Source organism: Elephas maximus, chromosome 16, assembly GCF_024166365.1.
Source record: "Elephas maximus indicus isolate mEleMax1 chromosome 16, mEleMax1 primary haplotype, whole genome shotgun sequence".
NCBI lineage: Eukaryota > Metazoa > Chordata > Mammalia > Proboscidea > Elephantidae > Elephas > Elephas maximus.
Genome location: NC_064834.1, coordinates 49,459,944 through 49,486,744, shown reverse-complemented (window position 1 = coordinate 49,486,744; position 26,801 = coordinate 49,459,944). Strand labels below are relative to the sequence as shown.

Below are 26,801 nucleotides of genomic sequence, written 5' to 3'. Positions count from 1 at the left end.
CCCCTGAAACCATGGTCCCCAAACCCCTGCCCCTGCTACGCTGGCCTCTGAAGCATTGTTTATTCAGGAAACTTCTTTGCTTTTCATTTAGTCCAGTTGTGCTGACCTTGCCTGTATTGTGTGCTATCTTTCCTGTCACCTAAAGTAGTTCTTATCTACTATCTAATTAGTGAATTTCCCTCTCCCACCCTCTCTCCCTCCCTCCTCTCATAACCATCAAAGAATATTTTCTTCTCTGTTTAAACTATTTCTCGAACTCTTATAATAGTGGTTTTATACAATATTTGTTCTTTTGCAACTAATTTCACTCAGCATCATGCTTTCCAGATTCCTCCATGTTATGAAATGTTTCACAGATTCATCACTGTTCTTTATCGATACATAGTATTCCACTATGAATATACCATAATTTATCCATTTATCTGCTGATGAGCACCTTGGTTGCTTCCATCTTTTTGCTATTGTAAACAGTGCTGCAATAAACATGGGTGTGGGCACACATCTTTTAAGGTAGGCATTCAATTCTAGAATGGACAGTTCATCTTCCAGACCATTCCATGTTCGGGCCCTCTCTGCTGTTGACCCTGGCCACTGTGGAGGCACAATTCGACCTCGTCAATCCCAGGGGTACCAGCACTTTAAAGCTGGCTGCCTGCTCATACTGAGCCCCTCACATGCACATCAAGGAGAAAAGGTAGCCCTCAACTTTCCCGTCTGGGAAGCTGCTGACCCACACCCTCTGCCCCGAGTCTCATGCAGGCTGCTCCTGCTGAAAGTCTCCATCTTGTTCCATGCTCCAACACTGTGGAGAAGCTGCATCCTCAGTGGTGTCCGTGTCTCTCCCAGAGCAAGGGCTGTGCTGGGTGACCCGAGCATCCTTCCCGCTGGCCTATCATACAGGCTGCCCTCATGGAAGCCACCCTCCACAGTAACTGAGGTCACAGCGCCCCTCCCCTTCTCTAGGCAAGTTGCCATCACTGCTTTCCCCTTTATTAGAGGCCCCCAACATCCTTACTGTTCCCCTCTGAACCACCGGGCTGCCAAGGCTGCTGTGGCCCTTTTTAAAGTACGCATGATCTGTGAAACTGCAAGGATGGGTTCTGGCTGCTGCCCTGCCTCTCAGGGCCCCGTGGGGGCTACTGAGGCTTTCCCATACTAGGGAAAGTTCCTGGGCTTTGCAGAATCTCCCCTAGACCAGACCAAGACTGAGGCTTGCTCATGCTGCAAAGACACCCCAGCACCTAGTGGCCTGAATCATGAGAGCACATGCATGGGGCCATGAGGACGTGGCCACCACAGGGCCTCCTCTCCTGATACAGGGCCTCCCCTCTCTCTACTGCCCCAGGCCTACAATCTGGAAGGCACCGCTCACGTCCACCCCTGGTACGCTGAGCCTTTCACAGCCACTACCTAACTTCGTTGGGCCACCTCACCTGTAAAATGGGGAGACAGTACTCACCTCACGGAGTCATTGTGAGGATTAAATGAGATAATGTGTGTAAGGAAACCCTGGTGGCGTAGTGGTTAAGTGCGACGGCTGCTAACCAAAGGGTCAGCAGTTCGAATCCACCAGGCGCTCCTTGGAAACTCTATGGGGCAGTTCTACCCTGTACTATAGCGTTGCTATGAGTCGGAACTGACTTGACGGCACTGGGTTTGGTTGTTGGTTTTAATGTGTGTAAAGCACTTACCACAGTTCCTGGCCGCCAGGAAAAGCCCAACCCACCCCCGCTCGAAGGAACTCCTTGTATTCCTCACCCTCTTTCCTGTGGCTCCCGGCCTCCTTGAGGGCTGACCCTTTCTTGCTTTCTCAGAGGGATTAGCTAAAATCTTTCCGTTCTGAAGTATTTGTCGCTTGGCATTTAGCCAGGTCGGGTCCCAGCTCCAACCCCCAGCCTTGACCCTCAAGATCTGGTCACAAGACGGTGCCTCAGGTCAATGTGACAAACATGAGCTGAGCCCTTCAAGCGTGCAAGGCACAGCCTTCCTCCTCTCAGCCCGACACACAGCAGGCCAGGCTCCAGCCCCCACCCCTGCACTGACAGGGCCAAGAGACCCTGTCCTACAGCCTCAGCAGAGCTTGCAGAGATCTGGGTGTCCAGCCTCCAGGAAGAGCTAGCACAAGGACCAGGACAAAAGCATCGGAAGCTTGAGGGCTTTTTATTGACAATTGTCCATATACACAGAGGTCCTTTTCGTTCCTCTCCAGTGTAGACAAAGCACAGGACTCTAAACTCTCATCTCTTAACAGGACAAAGGAGCCCAGGAAACGGGAAGACAAGGCCTGCCTAGTCCCCAGGGACTCACACCTCAGCTGGCCTAGAGCCAGCCCCTGGCTGCCAGGTCCCAGCTAGACCAGCTGGCCTGGTAAGAAAGCTGGCCTGGGATAGGTCCCTGCTTCCTCGGGTCCCAGCTTCTGATGTAGAAACGTCTCAGCCTCCTATGGGTTCTGGGTCCCAGACAGCCCATGACTCCAGGGAAGAGTTCCAGGGTAGAAGCTCCCCCATCCTCTCCATTCTGTTCTTTGTGCCACAAGTTCCCAGAAACCATGAAATAAATAAATAAATACTTCAACAAGGCAGGGCAACTCCAGGGGAGGGGTGGCGCCTGAGCCAGCTCATGGCTTTGGGAGAAACACCTGAGTCCCTAAGAGTCCAGAAGTGAACATGAAATTTTGGGGAAGCGGATGGGGACCCCAAGTGGCCTTATTCCACAACTAAGATTGTCCCAGTGAGATCCTACACTTTCCAGGTCTGCAAGGGTCAAGGGCTTCAGGACCTCTGCTCTGCTCACCTGGCCTCACACTCCAGAGGGTGTGGGGAGGGCTGCCCCACGCTCTGGGCAGGTGTGATGTGAGTGCCCTGCAGCTGCCCGGCAAAGCTGAGAACAGCAGGGTCTCTGTAGGGTGGCCTGTGGTCCCTCAAACTGCTAGGGCCTCCCCAAGCTTTGCCCCATTTAATACTGAAAGACTCTTCCAGCCCCTCCTATACACGCTCTCCTCTTCGGGAACTTCAGCCCTGCTTCTCAAAGCACTTCTGGTTTCCTTAGCCCTGGCCACACCCTCTGATGGGGAAATGATCGAATCCTGATGCCTGGAAGGATATTCAAGCAGCAGCATTGTGGCATGGCACTACCAAGCCTTCCTACAGGCGCTCAGAGATCAAGGGCTTGGCGCAAGGCCCAGCAGGGAAAGAACCTCTTTTTTGATCTCAGGGTTCCCAGAATTCCCAGTTGTGGATAGAATGGCCCCGATCAACAACGATCCTAATCGAGACCAGGCTTGGCTCACTGCTGCCCTCTAGCTTATATTCCCTGCCCAGCCCTGCTTGCCCTAGAGTCCACAAACTCAACCCAGGGCAGAGCAGGGTAAACAGGCCAGGCCCTCCAGGGGCTCCTCTCCCCTCTGGGGTTTGAGGGCAGCCACAACCAGCCACCCACAGCGTAGAAACAGCTCCAGTACCTGGCTGGAAACAGGGGAGGACGGTGAAGCCTACCTAGCATCCAGGCCACCTTGGCCCAGCACACGCCACACAGAGCTAAGGGTGGGGAGAATGGGGATCTACTGCCAGCCCCAGGGACCAGTCCCAGCTGCACCCTGGCCTCTCTTCTCACTTGCTCAAGGTCTGGTTACACGAAGCGCACACAAACACAGTCTCTCTCTGGGCTTCGGGGGCTGAAAAGGAGAAAGAGCTGGGTGAGAGGCGTGCTCCTGCCCTTCGGCTCATGGCCTCAGCTATCAGAACCACCCCCAAGCCCCACCCCTACCAACAGACCACCCGGTGCCCAGCCTACACCCTCCCTGACCCAGCTCGCCACCCTGCCCTCAGACTTCTTTCCACGGGAGCCAGGGACCACGGGGTTGACTGCAACAGCAGCCCTCTCCCAGGTGTTCTATGCATTAAAAATGATGTGGGCACCAGCAACACCTTTAAAAATGTTTTCTAAATAAAGTATCAGAAGGGAATCTTCCAAAATGTTTTAACAGTGGTTATTTCTGGATGGTAATATCACAGGCTTATTTTTTTCTTCCTTCTTTTGCTACAGTAATTTCCCAATTTTCTAAAATAAGCATGTGTTACTTTCACAATCCACGGGAGAAAGATGTTGCAGTCTGCTCCCAGAGAGATTTACAGCTTTGGAAACCCTGTGGGGCAGTTCTACTCTGTCCTACAGGGTTGCTGAGTCGGTATCAACTTGACGGCAGTGGGTTTGGTTTTTTGGTTTTTAGTTTCATGATCCAAAACCAAAAACCCACTGCCGCCGAGTCGATTCCGACTCATAGCAACCCTATAGAACAGAGTAGAACTGCCCCATAGGGTTTCCAAGGAGCGCCTGGTGGATTCGAACTGCCGACCTCTTGGTTAGCAGCTGTAGCACTTAACCACTACACCAGCAGGGTTTCCACTTTCATGATCAGAGGGGTAAAAAAAAAAAAAAAAAAAACTTGATTTAATGTTATGACATATCACAAAGCAGTCCATAAAACACATCACGTTTTTCATGACTTGAAGAACACAAATCAATGTCACCAAACTGTGCAGAAAAAAATTATTGAATTGGTTGTATGTTCTGCTGTATATATTCTCAACCACAAAAAATAATTTTTAAAAACAAAATTTAATTAAAAAAAAACACACATCACGTTTTTCTTTTATCATACCAGAGAGCTGCTGGTTGGGAAGCGGTTACAAATGTTTGTCTTCTTTCTGCTTACCTGTATTTTGGGTTTTGTTTTGTTTACAACGAGTATTACTGCCTTTACAGAAAGAGATGGTTCTTTATTTTGTTCAAAGTATTACCATGTTAATAAGAAAAGGAATCAAATTCAGGACAACGGTTTCCCCGGGAGGAAGACAGGAGGTGGCACTCGGGAGCCTCCGAGATGCAGCTGTTGTTGAGTGCCATCAAGTCAATTCTGACTCACAGCAACCATACAGGACAAAGAAGAACTGCCCCAAAGGGTTTCCAAGGCTGTAATCTTTACGGGAGCAGATCACCAGGTCTTTTCTCCTATAGCGCGACTGGTGAGTTCAAATCCCTGACCTTTCAGTTCATGGCCAAGCGCTAAACCATTGCGCCACCAAGGCTCCTTGAAGTATAGCTAATGCTCTGTTTTTTAACTTCAGTGACGCATTCACAAGTATTCATGCTATTACAGTAAGACCTGTGAAAGCCGGAACCTGTGTGAAGTGGAAACCTGAGTTTTCTCAGAAGGAAAACTCAAATGTTTTCCACTAAAAGAGTGCAACAGAAAGTGGTGACTGTCTTGTCAAAGGCATAAAACCTGAGACCCAGAAAAATAAGGCAGTCCTGCCGAGTTCCAGCTCTCACAGGTTTAGCTGCATTATGCTTCATAATTTATAGGTACGTTATGTGTGTTCTTTTCCATGTATCAAATATTCGTAGTGTTTGTTTGGCTTAGGGGGGTGTTGTCTGAAGGCAAAAGAGGAAACGTTACTAAGCAGACAGACAAGGCTTCTGCAACCCCCTGACCTCACTGACACTTGGCTCTTACTCGCAATGCAGCATCCCCTCAGAGAAGGGCGGACACCAGCCAAGCCCTCCCACTGCCCTGCCCCAGCCGCCTGCACCACTCACCTGTGGCCCCCATGGAGGACTTGGGCACCTTGAAGGAGCAGCACCGAGAGCAAAAGCTGTTTCCACAGTTACTGCAGCTTCGCTGTAGACAAGAGCCAAGGTCAGTGTCAGACATGTTCCCTAACCCCTGGGCATCTGCAGCCCCCAGCATCTCCCTCCTTTCTACCAGCTGATCCCATCCAAGGAACCTGGTGCTACTGTGGGCAGGGGAGGTGGCCAAGTGGGGCAGGAATGAGACCAGACACCACACGCCATGGGCAGGCTGGTGAAGGCATGGACACGGGGCAGGTGAGACAAGATCATTCAAGCAAACCACGAAAACCAGGCCGAATGGGGCCTGAGAAGGATTCAGGCTTTACCTGTGACTCCCACATGCCCCCTCCCCTAACTTCCCCACAACCCAGCACTCACAAGCACGCTGTCCTCAGCAAACGCACACCCCGAGGAGACTTACCCTCTTCTTCAGCACTGAGAAGGTGGCAGAGCAGCCCGTACAGTTCCCTGAGAAACAGACAGCAGCTCAGCCTTGACGCAGCTCACACCTTGCATCGCCTGCCTAGCTCTTCTAAAGGGTGGCACTCGGGACACCAGCCCAGCCCAGACTTCTTGGCTGGGAGCAGTGAGCAAGTGAGCAGAGTCCAGATTCAGAGCCCGAATGAGGAATTCAAACTAAGAAGGCAAGACTGACGGCCATGGGAATCACTATCTCCAGATATACAAAGTTCCTCCCTCCCGCAAAACCCCTGAGCTGAGAGGTCCCCCCTGCAAGCTCAGCAGAGATCCAAGAGCAGCCAACAGAATCTACTCTCCAGAGTGCAAGCTAAGCTGGCGGACAGCTGACCTTGCCTGGAACAACCAGGCATCCACAGAAAAGTCGGCTCCAAGCGCCTTAAATGAAACCTGCCTGTCGTGACCTCCTCCAGTGCCTCCTTACCAACGCTCTGCCCAGAGGGTAAGGAAAGAAATGCCTCCTCAAAACATAGACCCTTGTTTTCTGTGGTCTAAAGATTCCAGGAGAGACCCTCAGAACCAGGCACCTTTCAAGAAGACCCATCTGAGCTAGGGCAGTGTGGAGGGATGTGTGTGCAGGGCAGACCCAGGCACTGAGAGCTGTGGGGCGGATGGGGTGAAAGCGTGGGACGGAGAGGGCCTGCCTCAACAACCAGCGATGACAAGGTGGCTGGTAAAGGCGTCAATGGCAGTTTAAAAAGCAGTTGGAAGGAGGCAGGGGGTGTAACAAGACATGAAGGTTGAGGAAAGAGACCAATCAAGACTATATCAAGGCAACTAGGCCTAACGGAAACTGTTCACCACCGCACTTTCAGACCCACATGAAGAAAAGGTGGACTGCAAAGACAAGCCTGATGACAGGTGTCATCACCAGACACATGAAGGTGAGTGGAGGCAAACTAAGACCCCAGGAGGGAAAAAAAGGCCAAACTGGGCCCTATGACTTCAGCAAGCTCAAGAAGCAAACCCAGAGGTAAGGGAGAACAAAGAAGGTTCCAAACACTACCTCCAGGAATATTAACTATGTTTTAGCGCGGCAACATCCATGAGCCAGGGGAGAAAAGGAAGGGAGTCCATGCTCCCCAAAAGCCCTGCCAAGGCTTGAGAGGGATAAGACTACTGGAGAGTTCTGGAACTTGGGGTCCAAAGGCCTCCTGCGGTCCAGCCAAAGCAACTGTCAGCCTCAGGGAGTACTACTGCTGCTTCCTGGATCACTGTCTGGCCAAGTACAAAGCACCAGTGGGCCGCCAGGCCTCACCTCCACACAAAGGCCCCAAAGCTATACTGACATTTATACGTGGTCCCTTCCTCCACAGCCAGAACCTCCTGCAGCTCTTACTCAAGGACACTGCCTGGGAGGGCCCTAGCTAGAGAACAAGGGGAGACCTGAGGCCCAGGTGCTTAAGGTAAAACCCGTAGCTACTGTTCAGCTAGTGGCCCGTCGGAGGACAGAAGAGAGACAAGCATAGCAGATGCCTGCTGGTGGTGCCAAACCAGAAAACAGGTTGCTCCGAGTCTCTGTCCCCAACACTAAGAACTGGGCAATGGCAACCGCCTCTGCCTCTCCAATGGGCAGCGAGGGGCTAGGGCTTGGGCAAGGAGGTGCTCAATGACTGGTCACTCTAGCATGTCTCCAGGGAATCCTCACAACCAAATGGAATAGCAGGGCCAAGTACCCCAAGGGCAGCCACATGGTCCAGTGAAAGAGCCATGTACCATGCACAGGCCCGGGGCCAGGCAGGGCCCTCCCTGAGAGTGACCCCAGACAGGCATGTGGAAGAGTACTCTGCTCCCTTCCAACATCTGCCAACTTCTCTGTTCCCATTCCCAACAAAGGTCCTGACTCACCCACCCTAACTCCTATGTGATGATGGCAAGGAGCAGAGGGGGCAGGGGGGAGCCCAGGACCCCAAAGGCCTGCCTGGACAATGGTCACAGAGCTTCCAGGACAGAGGGGAAACCCTCCCACCAGGGCTCTCCCCTCAGAAGCCAGAGAAGCAGCAGCCTGTCCTTGTCCCTCCTACGTGACCCCCCTCCCCCATGCACTGACAGACAGAATGGAATGGCTTCCAAAGTGGCTCACCTCACCCTGGCCTGCCAGAGCCAGACCCAGGAGCAAACAGCTCCTCTGACAGCAAAGAACATCATAGGGAAGGGAAGGCGAGCCGTCCTAAAGGATGAGAAGTGAAGGGCCCAGGAAAAGCAGCATTTCCTGCCCTTGCCATCCTCAGGGGAACCCAAGAGGCCTTTGCACATCCTGGCAGGGACTATCTTACCCAAAACCAAATCAAAAGCAGGACACATCTTAAACCAGGGGACTATCAGACACCAGGACAAAGGAAAACGAAGGATGACAATGAGGAGTTAGAAGAACATGGCAGCCGAATCAGATGGCCCAGTTCTAAGTCACGGCTCTACCATCCACTGGCTAAACACTTTGGGCAAGTCACTCTTCTCACCTCAAGCTACTAATCTCTAAAACAAGAACATCTACACCCCTTTACCTAAAATTCCCAGATATAAACACATCATTTGCCAGAGCAAGAGTATGAATTCTTGTGTGGTGTCATCTGGGACTTCTGGAACCTGACTGCTTCTAAGTCCATGGGAGCTGCTCCCTGTCAGTTCCACCATTGGGTTAGATGGGACCGTGTATGTGATGGCACACCGCACACACAGGGCACTCCACAGAAGTCACTGACCATCGTAAACACAAGGATCGCCTGCGGGCACAGTTCTATTCGGGCACACACTGGGCCGCTACGAGTCGGAATCGACTCAGCAGCAACTGGTGGTGGGTGGTGGACCCCCAGTGGGGAAAGGGGGCAAGCGACTGGGTGAAGGGTGCACGACGAGGCGGCAACTCTGTTACCAGTGTTTTTTTTTTTCAGCCAGGTAGTGGATTCTGGGGTGTTCATTATATCATACTCCACACATTTCATAGATCATAAATACTGCTTAATGCTTTTAAAAAAGGAGACATTCCAATTAGAAGATAATCAGGGAAGATGCTTTTCTGGACAGCTGCTTTATCTCTTTGGGCAGGAAAGCGAAAAAAAAAAAAGGAAAGAAAGGGATCATGAATACTGGAGGACAGTCACACAGCAGAAGGAATAACATGTCCCTAACTTCTAAACCTGAGAAAACAGGGATGGGAAGGCAGGCCCCCAGGGCCCTGGGTCAAATTCCTCAAGAGATCACAGAGGCTTCTCCCTGGAGCACAGCACCCTCCTCTCCTCGCACCTGCTGACAAGAGGCAGAAGCAGGCGCGGTCTTTGGGACCATGGCTGCCGCACGAGGATCACTAGCTATTCTCAAGGCTTCCCCCTCAACTTCACCTGGCTCAACTCCCAGCTCTCCTGATCTGAGCCAGGACTGCAAGCCGTGCTGACACTGAAGTTGCCCTTCTCCAAAGCTGCCTTCCACGCCACCACAACCCCCAGTAAAAAGAGGCCTGGCCAATCTACAAACATGGCTGGGGAGTGACCACAGGGCTCTGCCAGGCCCAGAAGATACTGTGCTTCAACTTGCTTCCACATGGATCAGAAAAGCCGAGGCAGGCTCCTAGGAATCCACAGGACAGGCCAGGGCCTCCCAGGTTAACAGTACCCACTTACTAAGTACCTACTAGTTCTAGCACTTAAAAAAAAAAAAAATACAAGCATGACCTTATTTGAGCCTTCTAACAACCTTGTGAGGTAAGGACTAATATCCCCTTTTACAGAAGGGGAAACTGGCTGCACAGGGAGGTTAAGTAATTTGCTCAAGGACCCGCAGCTGAGCTGGGATTTGCACCAGACAGACTCCACACTCTGTTCTTGGCCACTGTGTCAACTCCCGAGGTTCTATCTCAAGATTACACCTCTCTGCAGTCCTGGTGCGGCCTTTCTGGAACTGAGCTTCTTTCTTTCCCACAAGCTAATGTTCACTAAGGACAGAAGGACACAGAGGAACCCATGCTCACTCCCTCAACAGCCCTGCCTTCCTGGGTCCCATGGACACACCGTATACTCCTTGCTCCCTTCCCAAACCAGTGCCCACCCACCAGCCCTCCCCCATTCCTCTTCCTTGGCCGTACCAAAGTTGTTAGCAGGGTAACGCTTGCGGAGCCGCTCTGTGAGCCGAGACACCTTGCTGCGCAGCACCTCATTTTTGCTCAGGAACCCGTTGTCCTGCAGGGCCAGCTCGTCCTCTGCCGGACATGGGGCGCCCTCATCATCCTCCTGTGGGGAACAGCTCCTTCCAGTCCTGCCCACCTCTTGGCAGGGCCCTGGGACCTGCATGCAGAGGCACCCATCACGGCAGACTCCAAAAGGCACACCACAACTGGCTCGGCACCCATCTCCCCAACCCATACCCACCTTACTGATTAGCCTACTTACCAATACCACCAAGTGGGTCTCCTGCCTCCCAAGGTGCGGGGGAGGAGAGAAAAAAGGGAGAGAGATAGCAAGGAGAAGAAGAAAGCTGCTGTGAGGGGGGCTCCTTCAAGGAAACTCAGGAGCGCTGCTCTGAGTTGTCTGGGCATTTCCCAAAGGGTGACGTTAACAGATGCCCCATAAAAGGATTCTGCCATCAAAGAACCTTGGGGAGCACTATATATTACTGTTTTCCAATGGGATGAAATTAATTTAGTGAGTCAGTCACCCCTCTAATAGGAAAGAATAGAACAGAATCCTTACTATGTATTTTTTCAGGGAGCAGCTGTTTTAGTAAATTTTAGATATTTTGCAGATATATATTTAAACGGAGTCCAGATATAAAACGTGTTTCTGCCTGTGGGTCATGAATAAATGCTTGAAAGTCCCTGCTGCTACACTCCCCCCCCCCCGTCCCCCTCCACACACACACCAAGATTCATAATCTACAATCATATATTGTAGCCTTGGAGAAATCCTTCAGCAGTCGGAAATTCAGATCCCTCCATGGGCCAGGCTGGCCTGAGAGTGAGGTGGGCTAGGGGTAAATCACAGGCCTGGTGGGGGCAGGGGAGACCTCCACTTTTATTTCTCACTTTCCCACTTTACAAAGAGACATAAATTAGGATAAATAATTTCTACTTTAAGAAAAACAAAGCAAATGTGATAAAAAATGGCAACCGCCACGAGGCCTTGGTGACTAGGGACAACAGGAGTGTTGGGACTGTGTGGCTGTGAGCACATGCCTCGTCTAAAGGGGCCGGTCAATCAGCCACACTGGCTGCTGCAGACTCAGGTTCTGGTTTTTCAGAAAAACTCAAAATCTAAACTTTTTATTGAAATGCCCGTTTTTAAATGTTGGCTAAAAAAATTCTTTTTAAAATTTTGCAGCCCAAATAAACACTTCTGCAAACTACTAGTCCTAAAATCAAGAGAATGATTTAACTTTCCCTGACCCAACACCTGGCCAGGCAACCACTTACTCCAACCTCCTCCCTGCCCCCCAAAAGGAGCACCTCATGGGACTCATTCCACACCAGGCCATCAGACCCAGGACAGCGCCCTCCTTCAAATCTACCTTCCCCACATCAAAGGCACCAAGCCACCGTCTCCACCAACTCCCCCATGAGGGCAGCTCCTGGAGGCTTCCAGAGCCAGCCCTGCCTGGGCACCCAGGACAGATGACGGACCAGCTAAAGGAGGTGTGGAGGTGCAGTGGCACCCTTTTAACCAGTGAGGGCAAGTTTCAACTTCTCATTTGAACTAAGAGAATTAAAAAACCAGACCTGTGATGTAGGAAGGCACAGGCCTCCAGGGCCACCCCAGTGCTGGTCTGGTCAGTAGAGGGTGCTGGGGAAGGGCCACCCACCTCAATCGCGTCTTTAAACTCCTCATCTGGCTCAGCCTCCTCGGCCTCCTCCACACTGCCTGGCGTGAGATCCTGGGAAGAGAAACTCTCTTACAGAAGGACAGGGTAAGAGGGATGGCAGCCCTGCTCCTGAGGGTAAGGGCCATCTCCCCGAACCAGCATCCAGGCTTCCCAGGACCACTGTTTCTGCCTCAGAGGAAATGCCAGAACTGCGAGAAAGCAGTCACAGGCGAGAGAACAACCTCCAACCTGCTAGCAGCGATAGGAAGATGGGTACCAGGGAGCACCTGGACTAAGGTGGCCTACAGTACGGTGGCTGCGAGCACAGGCTCTAGAACCAGAGGGCCGCTTCCTGGCCACGAGGCCTTGAGCAACCCCTCTGTGCCTCAACCTCCTCTTCTGCAAAACGAGAATCATCTCATTCTTAGAAACAACCCATTCTTTATGGCGTTAACATCTATGAAGTTCTTGGAACAACATCTGACACAGAGTAAGCACTCGATAAAGAGTAGCTATCAATACCTAGATGGTTCAAATGGTCAAATATGTGGCCACAAACCAAAAGGTTGGTGGTTCAAACCCATCTGGAGGAGCCTCAGAAGAAAGGTCTGGCAATCTGCTTTCAAATGGTCACAGCCATGAAAACCCTATGGAGCACAGCTCTGCTCTGCACACATGGGGTCACCATGAGTCAAAATTGAGTCAAAATAAAAAAGTTTTTATTTATTATTACAATTATTAAGCACTTCGGAGGCAATGAGGCCTGGGAAACAGCAGCCACAAGGACTACAACACAGGCCAGACTGGGAGCTACATCGTACGGACAAGCTGGTGAACAGGAAGGCCCGCCACCTGCCTGCGGCAGGCTCTTCCCTGACGGTCGGGGAACTCACCTCCGTGGGAGTGGGTGCAGGCGTGCTGTCCGGCAGAGCAACCCTCCCCACAGCATCTGGTGGCAGGCTCTCCAAGGTGCTCTCTTCCTGCTTAGGGTTCATCCGCCGCTGCAGAGATGCCCTGTACTCAGACACCACTAGCCACGGCGAGGGGGGGGTGGGGTGGGAGGCAGAAATGGCATAGAGTGAGGGGTGCTTTTGGGGTACCCACTTCCACAGCAGCTGGCCTCTTCCTCCACGCCCCAACCTCTGTGGCAGGAAAGCGTCACCCTCCTAACTCCTGAGCAAATCACCTCTCTTAGCCTCATAAACAAAACCACCACTACCACCTACCTACCTCATGTGGCTGTTACAGAGATGAAATGAGGTGAAGGATGAAAAGCATCAAGCACAGTCCCTGGCATATAGCAAGTGCTCAATAAATTGTGGCTTCTGGAATTAATCACGCTACCACAGGGTGGAAAACAAACATGGCAGTCACCCAAGCATACGTAAGGCCAGGCCTCTGTGAGTCAGGGCCTCTCCAGATGGCCTTGCTGCTTCAGAAACCAGACAGCAGATGGGTATTCTCAGCTCACACAGAGCTATGGCAACAACTCCAGGTGGCTGCGGCCAGGGGGCACGTAGCAGCATTGGGAAAACATCCCTCACTCACCTCCCAGGAGCCACCGTATCATGTAAGCAGTGATTCATTTGCCTTGGGAAGGGAGAGAGGCAGCAGCCTCCCTGTACCCCACCTAACATCCCAGAGATGCAGAGCCCACTGAGGCCTCTGATGGAGTATCCCAGTGTGGTGCTGTCCCCTTGTGGCAAGCACAGCAAACAAATCTTTTAGCAGTGGAGACCATGGCTTCGAACCCCTGCTGAGAATTTGCATTTGTAACAAGTTCCCAGGCAGTGTTAATGCCCTTGGTTAGGGACCAATTCTGGGAACCATTAGTTGAGCAGTGGTTCTCAAAATTATACATAAGAATCACCTGAGGATCTTATTAAACTGTAGATTCTGATTCAGTGTATCTGGGATGGAAACGCAAATTCTCGGCAGGGGTTCGAACAGGAACGAACCTGTTCAAAGCTGTGGTGGAGACAAATGAATGGGGGACCCTGACCAAGGCCACAGAACCTGCCTGGGCCCCACCTCTGCCAGGCTCTACAGGGCTTACCTCGGAAGAAATCCACATTGCCCAGAAAGAGTGTGCTGTTTAAAAGGGCAAGGACCCAGCACAGTGGTAGCAGGTACAGCATGCAAACTGTGCCCAGAAGAGCCCCGTAAAACCTGGATCGACGGAGAGGAACCACAGAATCAGAACTTCGTAAGATCAGAAAGAAGCAGGTCTGCAGCACACCCACATACTGGTCCAGCAAAAAAAACTCCAAAAACCAAAACCAAACCCATTGCCATCAAGTCGGTTCTGACTCATAGTGACTCTATAGGACAGAGTAGAACTGCCCTATAGAGTTTCCAAGGAGCACCTGGTGGGTTCAAACTGCCACCCTCCTTTGGTTAGCAGCTGTAGCTGTTAACCACTACGCCACCAGGGTTTCCAAAATAGCTCCAAGCACTGTTAATTAACCAACCAGACCTGCTAATCAAACAAGACACGAGTTGCTAACGAGCGATGCTGGTGAGGCCACACAGTCCTGTTCTATTGCTGGAGGTACCAACCATCCAACCCCTCATCACTCCTCAGGCCCTAGACTCTGCTGTCGAGAATAAGACAGGCTCGGGTTTGAATCCAGCTCTGCCACTTCTCGCTGTGTGACCTCAGGCAAGTCCCTTGGCTCTCTGAGCTTCACCTCCTCTGTGTGTAACATGGGGATTCAAATAGTGCCTACCTCCTCGTGTTACTATGAAGACACACAGACAGTGTTTGGCACAGTGCCTGTCACAAGATAAAGGCTAAATAAATATTGGTTGTTATTATTATTCATACAAGAGCCTCAAAAATACTCAATCTATTTGATCCAGTAGTTTCATCTCAATTAATTCTAAGAAAAAAATGTCAAAAAGCTAAACCCATAAGAATGTTCACTGCAGGGTTAATAATGAAAAGTAAAATCTGATCAAACATGTAACATAATGCTTCCATAAACTAGAGTACAACAATAGTATAAGATACACTATATACTAAAGTAGAACCCTGGTGGCACAGTGGTTAAGAGCTATGGCTGCTAACCAAAAGGTCAGCAGTTAGAATCCACCAGCAGCTCCTTGGAAGCCCCATGGGGCAGTTCTAGTCTGTTCTATAGGGTCACTATGAGTCAGAACCAACTCAACAGTAACAGGTTTGGTTTGGTTTTTGGTTACATACTAAAGTATATTAACCTGGTATTACAAATACAGTAAAATCTGCAAAAGCCAGAACCTGTGTAAGGCAGAAACCTGTTAGAGAAGGAAAACTCAAATGTTTTCCACTAAAATGAGTGATGGAAAAGTAGTAAAACCACACCCTGTCAAAGGTGGAAAACTTGACAGACCTGAAAAAACAAGGCAGTCTGGTTGCGTTCCAGCTCTCACAGGTTTCACTGTAATTTCAAAGGCTATAAAGCATCAAAGAGAACTACTTACTATATAATTAGTGGAAAAAAAAACTCTCAAGACTATGAAGCTATATGTCTACAAAGTACATGCATATAACAAGGTCTAGAAGGCAAACCTAAGAGATCAGCTGGTGTATCAGGGTGTTAGATTACATGGTGAGTTCTTTTTCATCTTTAAAACTTCTCTGTTACAGGGAGTCCCCAACTTTCAACAGGGTTCTGTTCCAACAGCTCCGTCATAAGTTGGTTCTGACCTAAGTTGAATACTTTTTTTTTTTAAGTTTTCGTTACTATTGCCTTCTATTATCAGTATCTTTATAAATTCGATCTTGGAACACCTGGGAGTGAACATCTGAGAATGATATCAGCAAATCACGTGCTGCAACACTGTATATAGTACATACTACTAATAGTAAGAGATACCAAAAAAAAACCCCCAGGTGATCATAAGTGGGGACTCCAAAGTGGGAACTCCAAAGTGGGGACTACCTGTATTAAAATAGTTTTACCACAAATAAAACAAAGCTGTGTATTAAAACCTACGGAATATGTTCAGGTGGACACACAAGAGCCTAGGAGGCTCCCTCCCCTGAGGTGGAGGGGTGGGGACCTCTCAAGGCAGCTGGCTTTGCTTGAGGCTCAAGCTGCAAATTCCTACAGGGTAGTGCTGCAGGGAGAGGAGCGGGGCCACTCACTGTGAGGACACGACCGGGTTCTCCCAGTGCAGCACGCGGTACGCAGCTTCACAGGTGCAGCACAGGCGGCTCAGGAAGGCCTCCAGCTGGATCAGGCTACAGACACAGGGGGTGTCTGTGAGTGGGCAGGCCCTGCCCCATCTGTCCACACACAGTGACAGACACTCTGGGGCAGTGGCGCCTGGACTCCATACACACAGCTGACTAGGGATGGCCAACTCTCTTCAAACACACTGAAGGGGTCCAGAGGTGCACTGGAAAAAGGGGCCTGGCCAAGCCACTCCCACTTCATCCACATCAATCCCTTTTTTAGAGCCCCTATAATGGATGAGGGAGCCCTGGTGGCACAGTGGTTAAAGTGCTCAACTGCTAAGCAGAAGGTCAGTGGTTTCAAGCCACCAGCTCCCATTCCACCAGCCGCCACGCTGCAGGAGAAGGACATGGCAGTCAGCTTCCGTAAAGGTTACAGTCTTGGAAATCCTATGGGGCAGTTCTTCCCTGTCCCATAGGGTTGTTAGGAGTCAGAATCAAGTCGAAGGCGATGAGTTTGGTTTTTTGGTAATATGAGGTAGGAAGGAGTAGCACAGTGGTCCCTGCTTTGGTCTCTTCCTAGCTGTTGATGTTGGGCAGGTTCCTTGACCATTCCAGGGCTGCAGTTCCCTGATGAAGCCACAGGAGTACCCACCTCACAGGCACACTGTGAGGATTAAATGGCAGGATGTAGACCAAGAAAGGTTCTCAACTCGATGGAAAATAGACTCTCTCGGGGGGCGGGGGCGGTTCTTTTTAAACATGGATGCACCCCAGAAGCACTGAGCACATCTGCACCCAGATCCTGGCTTCTGAAGGGCTCCTTGGAGAAATGGCTGATTCTCGGGCTGGAGCAGGGAAATGTAAGATGAATCTGAACATCCTGTTGTGCTGGAAAGTAAGGAAGCACTAAATAATAACAGAGACATATCGAAAGAACAGAAGCCAGCTCAAAAGAGCTCCCACTGAGAAAATCTGGACAATTTGTGGTCAAAATAAATGATAGTAACAGATTATAACCCACTGAATAAAATAAAAATCTACAAGTTCACACTGATAATAATAAATACAGAAAAGTTTTCTTAGAGAAAGCCAGCTAGTAAATACAGATGGAATGAGAGTTACAAAACCCCCTTTGCAACCATCACAGTAATAAATTGATTCACACGAGATTCATCCATGTATTTAGACGTAGCAGGTGACTAACAATGACTAGTGAGAGGGTAATCTGAAGATACGTTATCTACTTGGATCCACCATCAAAGCCCATGGGAGCAGCAGTCAGGCGATCAGATGACATACTGCATCAGGCAAATCTGTTGCAAAAAACCTCTTTAGGGTGTCAAAAAGCAAAGATGTCATTTTAATGACTAAGGTGCCCTGACCCAAGCCATGGTGTTTTCAATCGCCTCATATGCATGCAAAAGCTGGACAAAGAATAAGGAAGACCAAAGAAGAACTGACACCTTTGAATTATGGCGTTGGCAAAGAATACTGAATATACCATGGGCTGCCAGAAGAATGAACAAATCTGTCTTGGAGGAAGTGCTGCCAGAATGCTCCTTAGAAGTGAAGATGGCAAGACTTTGTCTCACATACTATGGACATATTATCAGGAGAGACCAATCCCTGGAGAAGGGCATTATGCTTGGTAAAGTAGAGGGTCAGCAAAAAAGAGGACAACCTCAACAAGATGGATTGACACAGTGGCTGCAACAACGGGCTCAAGCATAACAACAATTGTGAGGATAGCACAGGACCTGGCGATGTTTTGTTCTGCTGTACAGAGGGTTGCTATGAGATGGACACGACTCAATGGCACCTAACAACAACGAGTACTTCCAAAGGATAAAATCCTTGGTAGTCCCCCATTCAAAGTAAGAACCAAGTTTCGAGGGAAGAAAAGACTTCAAAATGAATGACTAAAGGAGGAAGAGAAAAGTTCTGGCCGAATTAACTTCATGTGACTCAAAGGGAGAGGTATCAGGAGGCAGAGTTCCTCATCTGTGTAATTACATTCATGGGGTTTTTTAAAAGAATTGACAGACAAAAAGAAAAGTGTTAAGAGTAAGAAATTCAAAAAATAAAAGTAGGGGTGAAAGTTTGATGAGGAACAAGATATTTACATAGTTTCAAAATATCTCCTCTCAGAATATTAACTATAAAGGTTGGAAGTGGTAAGGTGGCAATTTTACAGTGATCATGTGATCAAAGTTAGTACCTCCCACAATGGGACACTGAGATCACATGCCTTCTAATACGATCCTCTAACAAAGACACAATATCACTTGTCATATCCCTGACAAAAACGCAGAAACTGAATCTAATAAGGAATCTAATAAGGAACCAAACAAACTCAGACTGAGGGAGATTCTACCAAATAATAAGCTTGTATGCTTCAAAATACGTCAAGGGCAAGAGAGACAAAACCTGAGGAGCTGCTCCAGGTTAAAGGAAACTAAAATCAGTTGCTGTCAAGTCAATTCCAACTCATGACAACCCCATGAGGGTCAGAGTAGAACTCTGCTCCATAGGGTTTTCGTTGGCTGATTTTTCCAAAGTAGATCACCAGGCTTTTCTTCCAAAGTGCCTCCGCGGGACTCAAACCTCCAACCTTTCAGTTAGCAGCACTTGGCTGCTAACCATTTGTACCACCCAGGGGCTTCTAAAGGAAACTAAGGAGACATAAAAAATAAAAACTACATAAAATCTGTGATCCTTGATAGGATCCTGGGTCAGGGGAAATTGATACAATTTATTAATATAACTGGAAAATTTAATTCTAACTGTATATTATATAACGGTACCAATATGGGGGTCCCTGGGTGGCACCAATGGTTAAGCACTGGACTATTAATGGAAAGGCTGGTGGTTCAAACCCAGCCAGAGGTGTCTCAGAAGTAAGGCCTAGAGGTCTGCTTCCAGAAGGTCACAGCCTTGAAGACCCTATGGAGCAGTTCTACTCTGCACTCACAGGGTCACCATGAGTCAGAACTGACTCGACAGCAACTAACAGTGTTAATGTCACCAATATTAAATTTCCTCATTTTGATCACTGTACTATGGACGTGTAAAAGAATTATTAGGAAATAAGAACTGGAGCATCTGGGGTAAATGGGCATATTTGTAACTTACTTTCAAATGGTTCAGGAAAAAAAAACTGTGTACATGTAGAGAGAGATAAAGTCAATGTGGCAAAATGTTAATAATTGTTTTATCTGGGCGAAGGGTATATGGGAGTTCTTTGTATTATTCTTGCAACTCTTCTGCAAGTTTGAAATTATTTCAAAGTAAAAAAATTAAAACCAAAAAACCAGATACCCAGGCCCCATTCCAGATAACTAACTCAGAAACTCTCAGGTGGGGCCAGGTATCTGTTTGTTTACAACTTTTCCTCAAGCTCCACAGATGACTCTGACACCCAGGGAGGACCGCGAACCCCTGCTGTGTGTCAAGAGCCTGTGGAGAGCCTGGCCCAGGGAAGGGCTCCATAAATGCCAGCTGCCACTGAAGTTGTTACAGTTCACATTACTCAACAGTCCTAAAACGTTTCCTCCAGAGTGCCAACTCTGTCAGATTTAGGTAGCTTCTCCACAGTGTAGTGATGATGGCTAATACTTATTGAACACTTCCTGGGTGCCGTCCTACGAGGTAAACCCTATTAGTACCCCACTTAACAGATGAGGAACCTGAGGCACAGGGAGGTTAAGCAATTTGCCCAACGTTACACAGCAATTATATAGTAGAGTTGGGATTTGAACCCATACAGGCTGGCTCATGCATGCACGTGCTTAGCCAAGATCCTAAACTAGCTCTCTAGCAGAAACAGCAAGCTGTGAATTTGGCTCTATCTGGATTCTCATCCCAGCTTGGTCACTTCCTAGCAGTGTAGGCCTTTTCCTCATCCATAAATGGAGGATAACAATAGTGGCTCCCTCTCAAAACTGATAAAAAGATTAAACGAAGTAACATCTATGGTTTGCCTGACACAATGTCTGGTGCACAGCAAGCACTCTATGTGGTGGGTCGGTTGTGGCTGCTATTATTGTTATTACCCCCCACATCGCCTGCCTCTCTTCCATACTCACAAGCTCTTCACCTCGGCCACCGCCTCAGGGCGAGACAGGCGCACTCTCTGCAGGTCCTCCTGCCTCACGCTGTGATACTTCCTCCGCATCAGCTCAGACTCTGGCAGCCGAGCCTTGCATACCTCCTGAAGATAGCCCAGCAAGGCGGGCACAGAAATCAGCAGGACACCCATGGAGTACCACGCACCTATGGATCAAAAATGCCCCAGGTAAAATAGGCAAGCAAAGACCCAGAGATTCTGTCCATGTGGCTCTCCCTCACCTCCTCCAGGGCTCTGCCCCGAGGGGCCTTCCCAGATCACCCCCATATGGAACCGTCACACCCCTCGCTCTCCAGCCTTGAACTCAGCTTTACTTTTCCTCACACCACTTATGACATGACAGACTGTAGGTTTGTTCACTGTCTCCTCCACTACTGCAGGCTCTAGAGGACTGAGTCTTTGTCCATCTGGCCACTGATATAGCCCCAGCCCCTAGAACACAGCACACACCAGGCACTAATGCCTGGAGTATGGGGTGAGGGGAGCTCCCGGTGATTGACAGTCTGGCCTTTGGGTTCCTAAGGCAGATTGGAAGCCCTGCCTTTGGCTTTGAGCATACTACATGCCAACATGGATTGCAAAATGGTGAAACTGAGAGAAAATTCAAAGAAGGACCTTCTTCCATGCAACGTGGTCCCCCAAATGCAAGCTAACAGAGCACTGGGCTCATAGTAAACGCGTGTTAAATATCTGCCACGTGAACTGATTTACTTTGGAAATGGATTCAGAAAAATCTAATAGCCTGGAAAGGGGCCCTGACTTTTGATCGAACAAAGAATCCCACTAAGAAATGGAAGGGGTCTTAGGTGAACTGGGTCTATTTTTGACCCACTAAGTCCGTATCTCCACAGGAACCAAATGAGACACTCAGAAATGCAAGCTCAACAGAGAATGAATAAAGGACCCAGCTCCTCAGGACACTCTGTCCCAGTCTCTTCGCTCCTTTTCCCCGAGGGGTTCAGCTTTCCCGGCAGCCATCTGCCAGTTCCAACCAGGGAAAGGGCTGGGTCACAGCATACATTGCAATAAAAGGTCCACAGGGGACATCATTACCTAGGACTACCTAGGACCTCTGCAGACACCTACATGTCCACCACGCCAAGACTCTGCTCACTGCTGGGGACTGCCCAGCAGGCCTCTCCTGGCTCACTTGCTGAACCAAAGAAAAGCATCAGATATGGCAAAAATCTGTCATCAGCTCATCCTGCTGGTACCCTCACCACCCCCCATCTTCGCCCCAAATGACCCTGACTCAGTTTGGAAATGGTCAATGGACAAAGGCCAACGCAGCAGCAATAGCAATCGGTCAGTTGAGCTGCAGCAGTCAGTCAAGAAGGAAGCATCATCAACAATAATATTATAACAGCTACAATGTATTGCTGCTTACTCTGTGTGAGGCACTGTGCTAAGTGATTCACATACTCCTCACTACTACCCTACAGGGTCCCTGTGAGTATGAGCAGGCATCTGCTCAGCAGCAACGGGTTTGGTTTTTGGCTTACTGCCCTTTGAGGAAAACACTATTATTGTTCTCCATTTAGAGACAAGGAAAATTTGGCTTAACAGATAGGTTAAAGAACTTGCCAAGGTCATACCAGTGGACCAGTCAGGGTCCCAGAGTCTATGTTCTGATGCCAAGCAGACACAGAGGGAGGCTACTTCCAGGGAAAGAAGAACAGCTCCTTCACACAGGGCCGTGGCTCAGTATCCTTCCCCCACATTCATTCACCAAAAATCCCTTGGCTCTCAGGAACAGTTCTTACCCTCATTCAAAGTGAGCAACATGATGTTGAGGCCCAGGCAGGTCAGCAAGGAACACACAGGCATCTGCCACCTACAATACAAAAAGTCCTGATCACTGAAGACAGCCGCTCCTCACGCTGCAAAGAGGGGAGATGGGTGGTTAAAACCAAGATGAAGAGGAGGAGGGAGCCAAGAGGATCAAGGAGAAATCAAAAGTGGTCCTCTCACTTGGACAGGTGACCAGAAAGGGGTTAAGAGGTCACACATTAGCCCCTGGGGTAAGAATGGTACTGTCTCAGAACTAGACCTGTAGAACTTTCTCCCAGGAGGAAGAAACCCACTCAACATTGTTTAACCACGTTTTGTTAGGTTCTATATTCCCTCAAAGAGATCAAGCTGACATTCTTATTTTAAAATTTCCTTTATTCATTTTTATAATCTCATAAGTAACATATGATCATATATTCAGTGTACCAGATTGACCTAACACTGAAACTGAGAGAGAACAAAACGCGAAGGACTTCTTTGACAGCATCAATGACTTTCTCTTCTATTCCCGTAATTTGAGAGTTTATTCTGAACATATGTTAACTTACAAGGAGAGATAACGATAAAGGTTTTAATATATGAAAAATGAAGACAAAACCAGGGTGGAGCATTCACTCAGCAAACACACCCCACATGAACTGGAACAGATGGAAGCACAGACCCAGTCCCTACTGCACCGCTGCCACCAAAGAGCAAAGAGGGAAGAAAGAAGAGCACGAGATCCCAGCTGCTGAGGACAAGCAAACGCTGCTGGCTTAGTCCCTGATAAGGGGCACTTAATAGGGAAAGAGGAACATAGATATAACAACAAAGCCATTGACACATCAGTATCCTGAAGAGCAGTGTCACTATACATAAGGTGAGCAATCAGAGGAGGGAGACAAATATCAGAAAAAGAAAAATGCAAGTTGCTGGCAACCAATGCATTCGGTACTTAAGTGCATTTTCTTTTGCTCTAATTGGGGCATTTCAAGTTAGTTACTAAGTGAGGTCAGCTAATTTATGTGCTGCTTTGTTTTTTAATAAGAGTTACGAGTGAGGGAATAAAATGACCTCTTTGCACCCGTACCATCCCAATAAGGCCTCTGGATCATCTGATGGCAGCTACCAGTATAAGTAGGGTCTGCAGTTAATCCCATTTCAGAGATAAAAACATCACACCACTCCGGAGTCACCTGAATTTTTAAAAGCTCCTCCATTCCATCTGAAGTCTTTACTGACACTTCAGTTACAGGAGACCCACCCACTGGAATAACTGATACAGCAGAGATGGATCTTTTTAAAATGTACTGCCAGCTCCATGCTTTAGATATAATAGCCAAAGCCCAAGATTAGGTCCCTCCTCAAAGCCAAATCCTCGTTACTAAGAAAAGAACAATCAAACGCACAACCTAAGCTGACAGCCACTTTCAGAAACCAGTGGTCCATCTCCCAGCTGCTTGGAGACCACCAGCTCCAGGGGCTTTTTAGGTCTAACACTAGGACCTTCTCCATCCAACTTTAATTAATCCTACCACATCCTCAGATTTCTAATTTTCATAAAATGGGAAAACCCTAGCCCATCAGTGTGCCAAGGAGCCCTGTAGAATGGTAGCAATGAAAGAGAAGGGAAAGATGTATTTTAACTTTTGTGATTTGTCACAAAATGGAACACACACATACACTCTTAGAAAACACCAGAGAGCACAGCCCATGCTCTCTAGAGCCTACCCACTCCCCTAAAGAAGACCAAAGCTCAGTCCAGCTAGGTGGTCATGCTGGGATTGTAAAATGAGAAATGGGCCCCTCCCCATACCACTCCCTACCCCTTCCACCAGAGCAGTGGAGGGCCTCAGTCTAGAACAGTGACTACCCCATCTCCAGGATCCTGCCGCTTATTAAAGGGGTTCTCGAGTGTACATGAGAAAGAAAAATTTAGGACCTTGGTCAGAGAGTTAAAAATAAACTGCCCACTATTTCCAGACTGAGGCAAGGATAAATACTCACGGCACCCTTAGAGGCTAACCTAACTCCACCATCACTCACCCTGCCTCCTACCAGTCTCTCTACAGCATTTTAGAGGGTTGAAGATCTCTCTGAGAATCTGATGAAAACTAGAAGCTTCTTCCTAGAAACATATAAACAATTTTACATGTAGTACCTGGGCATTAAACTGACCCCTAAAGCCTACCCACAGGCTCCAAGTCAAGAATCCCTGCTCTTTAGGACAACCAGGTTTTAGGGGAGTCTGGATGTGATACAGCATTAGGAACACAACACTATCCTTTGCCAAAAAAAAAATAAAATTTTAACTTAATTCCAATCTAACCTTTAAATCTAACTTACAGTTTTCACCAGGAAGAAGCAACCAGACAAATCTAGGTGAGAAATTTTTCAGAACAGTTGCTCAGTTTCTTCAGCAAGTCAGTGTCATGAAAGAAGAGATTGTACTGGACTGAAAAAGACTTAATTGACATAATAACCATATATGCCACCCTGTGTGTATGCACAGTCCTGGACGGAACCTGACTGGTACCACAGCAACTGTGAATTACATTTTTGGGACAACTAAGGAAACCTGAACAGGATGGGTTAGGCATGATGCTTGATTATGAAGAAAAACACCCTTATTATCTGGAGACGTAAACTGAAATACTTAGGGAATGGCATACCACATCTATAATTTGAAATACTTTAACATAAAAAATGAAATGAGCTGAAAGGAGAAAAAGAAAATTACTGAAGATAAAAATCAAAGCAAAATAGGAACAAAAAACATTGAAATTAATAATTCCAAAAGATTAGAATAAGATTACCTGCTTATTCATAGGTACTGGCATTTCTTCAACTTCTGCTCAAAATTATATCCTAATTTTAATTTTACCTATGTTAATATTGGGAAAGACAAAAAATCCTGCTCTAAGATGTAGAACAACTGATGAAATTAGGTCAAGGTTAGCTAGCAGTCTTAGGGGTAGGAGTTTATTCAGCCACAAAGAAACCCCGATGAAAGGCCAGATCCTTCCCTGCACCTGCCTCACCTGGGCTGTGTCTGAGACCCAAATTTCTGAGATGTCCGCACAAAGCCAACCCAGGCCTGTGGGACCTCCCAGAACTGCACCTCACTGGGGCAGAAAGGGCAGCTCAGCCACTGTCTAAATGACCACCAACTTACACACAAAGCAGGAGACAGAAGGCCCCGCAGGCCAGGGCAGCTCCACAGTCTGTACCTGAGCAAGTATCGGACTCCATCACCTGCATCCTTCAGGGGTTCCAGGTAGATCTCTAGTCTCTTGTAGGACAGAACCAGGTTGAAAAGATCAAATGCCGGAGACTTGGTAGGGGCAGGTGGAGACTCTAGGGGAGCCTCAAGCATCATGCTGGGGCTCACCTCCGGCCCACTCCCCTCACGCTCTGATGTCTGCATTCTGTAACCATAATAATGTATGACATTAGCAACGCACTTCCAGCCCCAACACACTCCAACTTGTATTATTCCATGTAGCGCCCATAAGAAACCTGTGAGGTAGGCAGGCCTACAGATGGAATGCCCATTTCACAGAGGAGGAGTAAGGTGGCGTGAGTTACCTACGTATAAATTCTGTTCTTCTGTCTCCACACCCAATGCTCTTTTTCCCACAGACCCATCAAGAACATAAGTAATAAACGCCAAGCACATGTGGTTGCTGGGACAGGCAGCTTGGGGTCCCAAAAGAAATGATCTCCTGGTATATTTTCCCTCACTCCTTACCTGGTTAATGCCTACTCATCCTTCAGATCTCTGTTTAAATATCATCACTCCCTCTCCCAGCACTCCCAGTCTGAACTGGGAGACCCTCCCCAATGCTCCGGAAGGACCATGTACTCACCCTAACCAAGCACTAACACACAAAATTGCCTGTCTCCCCCTCTTAACTTTGAGCTCCATGAGGTCAAAGACTCTGTCTCCCATTCACCACTGTTTCTGCACACAGTGGGCACTCAAAAAATGCTTGCTAACTGAGTAAATGCACTACCCATCCTCCAAGACCTTCCGGCTTTCCTAAGTCCCACCCCATCCTCTAATCTTTCATACCACCATCGGTTCTTTGAGAGCCCAAACAACTTCCTGGACCAACCCTGCCCATCGCCTCACCCTTTCTGTCCCTGAACCCCACTGGGGCAGCCATCACCTTCCATAAGGCCCCATTCCCATCTTCCCCCTCGGATGAGGAGAGCCGCACGACCCCTCACCCACTTCCATAACTTCAAAGTCCTTAGCGAAGGCTAAGGAGAAAACGAGGGAGGGGAGCTTCGGCGCACATTTACAAACACCAGTCCCAAGCACTTGGCCTGCGATCTGTCAGCGGGCTGGCAAAGGGGCCACCGGGAGCCCGAAATCCCCGTGGACGGAGCCAGGGTGAAAGGACCCATGGCGGACTTGAGATAGGAGCGCAGGAGAGGGCGCCGGCGGAGGCCCTGACCACCACTTCTGCCGCCCACAGAGCCTAATAAGGCCCCTACAGCCTAGACTAGGGAAGGCCACGCCCAAGGTCGCTGGGCCAGGAGGTGACAGCCCCGCGGCGTCCAGGCGCCTAGCTCGGCGGAGATACCAGGCCGGGAGGGGGTGGCGTCTCACCTACAGGGTCGCAGGGCTGGTGGGGGAGGGGCGGGGACGGCCGGGGGACCGGTCGGGCCACTGGGCCCCGGGGTTTTCCTCAGGCCCGCCCCACCCCGACGCCGTGGCCCTCCTACTGTGACTCCGAAATCCGAGGTCCGAGACGCTCCTCCACCTCCTCCGCAGTCGCGGCTTCCGGGACCCCAATCGCTCTGCGGCAGCGTGCCCGTGACGTCATCGCGCCCGCCCCG

The 26,801-nt window shown here is 49.0% G+C and overlaps 1 protein-coding gene across 2 annotated transcripts; it reads right to left on the bottom strand.

The window, feature by feature from the left end:
- Nucleotides 1-250: 250 nt before the first annotated feature.
- On the bottom strand, nt 251-26,801 carry ZFYVE27 (zinc finger FYVE-type containing 27). 2 transcript variants are annotated; one of them, XM_049855350.1, is made up of 12 exons: nt 26,572-26,801; nt 25,184-25,381; nt 21,947-22,017; nt 20,143-20,329; nt 16,025-16,120; nt 13,952-14,064; nt 12,789-12,925; nt 11,896-11,967; nt 10,187-10,385; nt 6,053-6,099; nt 5,599-5,680; nt 251-3,673 (listed from the first exon to the last, which is right to left on the bottom strand). In XM_049855350.1, the coding sequence occupies exons 2-12, from the start codon at nt 25,378-25,380 to the stop codon at nt 3,609-3,611; spliced, it is 1,266 nt and encodes a 421-aa protein (XP_049711307.1). In that variant the 5' UTR covers nt 25,381; nt 26,572-26,801; the 3' UTR covers nt 251-3,608. The 2 variants fall into 2 exon arrangements, with proteins under 2 accessions (XP_049711307.1, XP_049711308.1); XM_049855351.1 differs by having other exon boundaries at nt 252-3,673; nt 10,187-10,331; nt 26,572-26,800.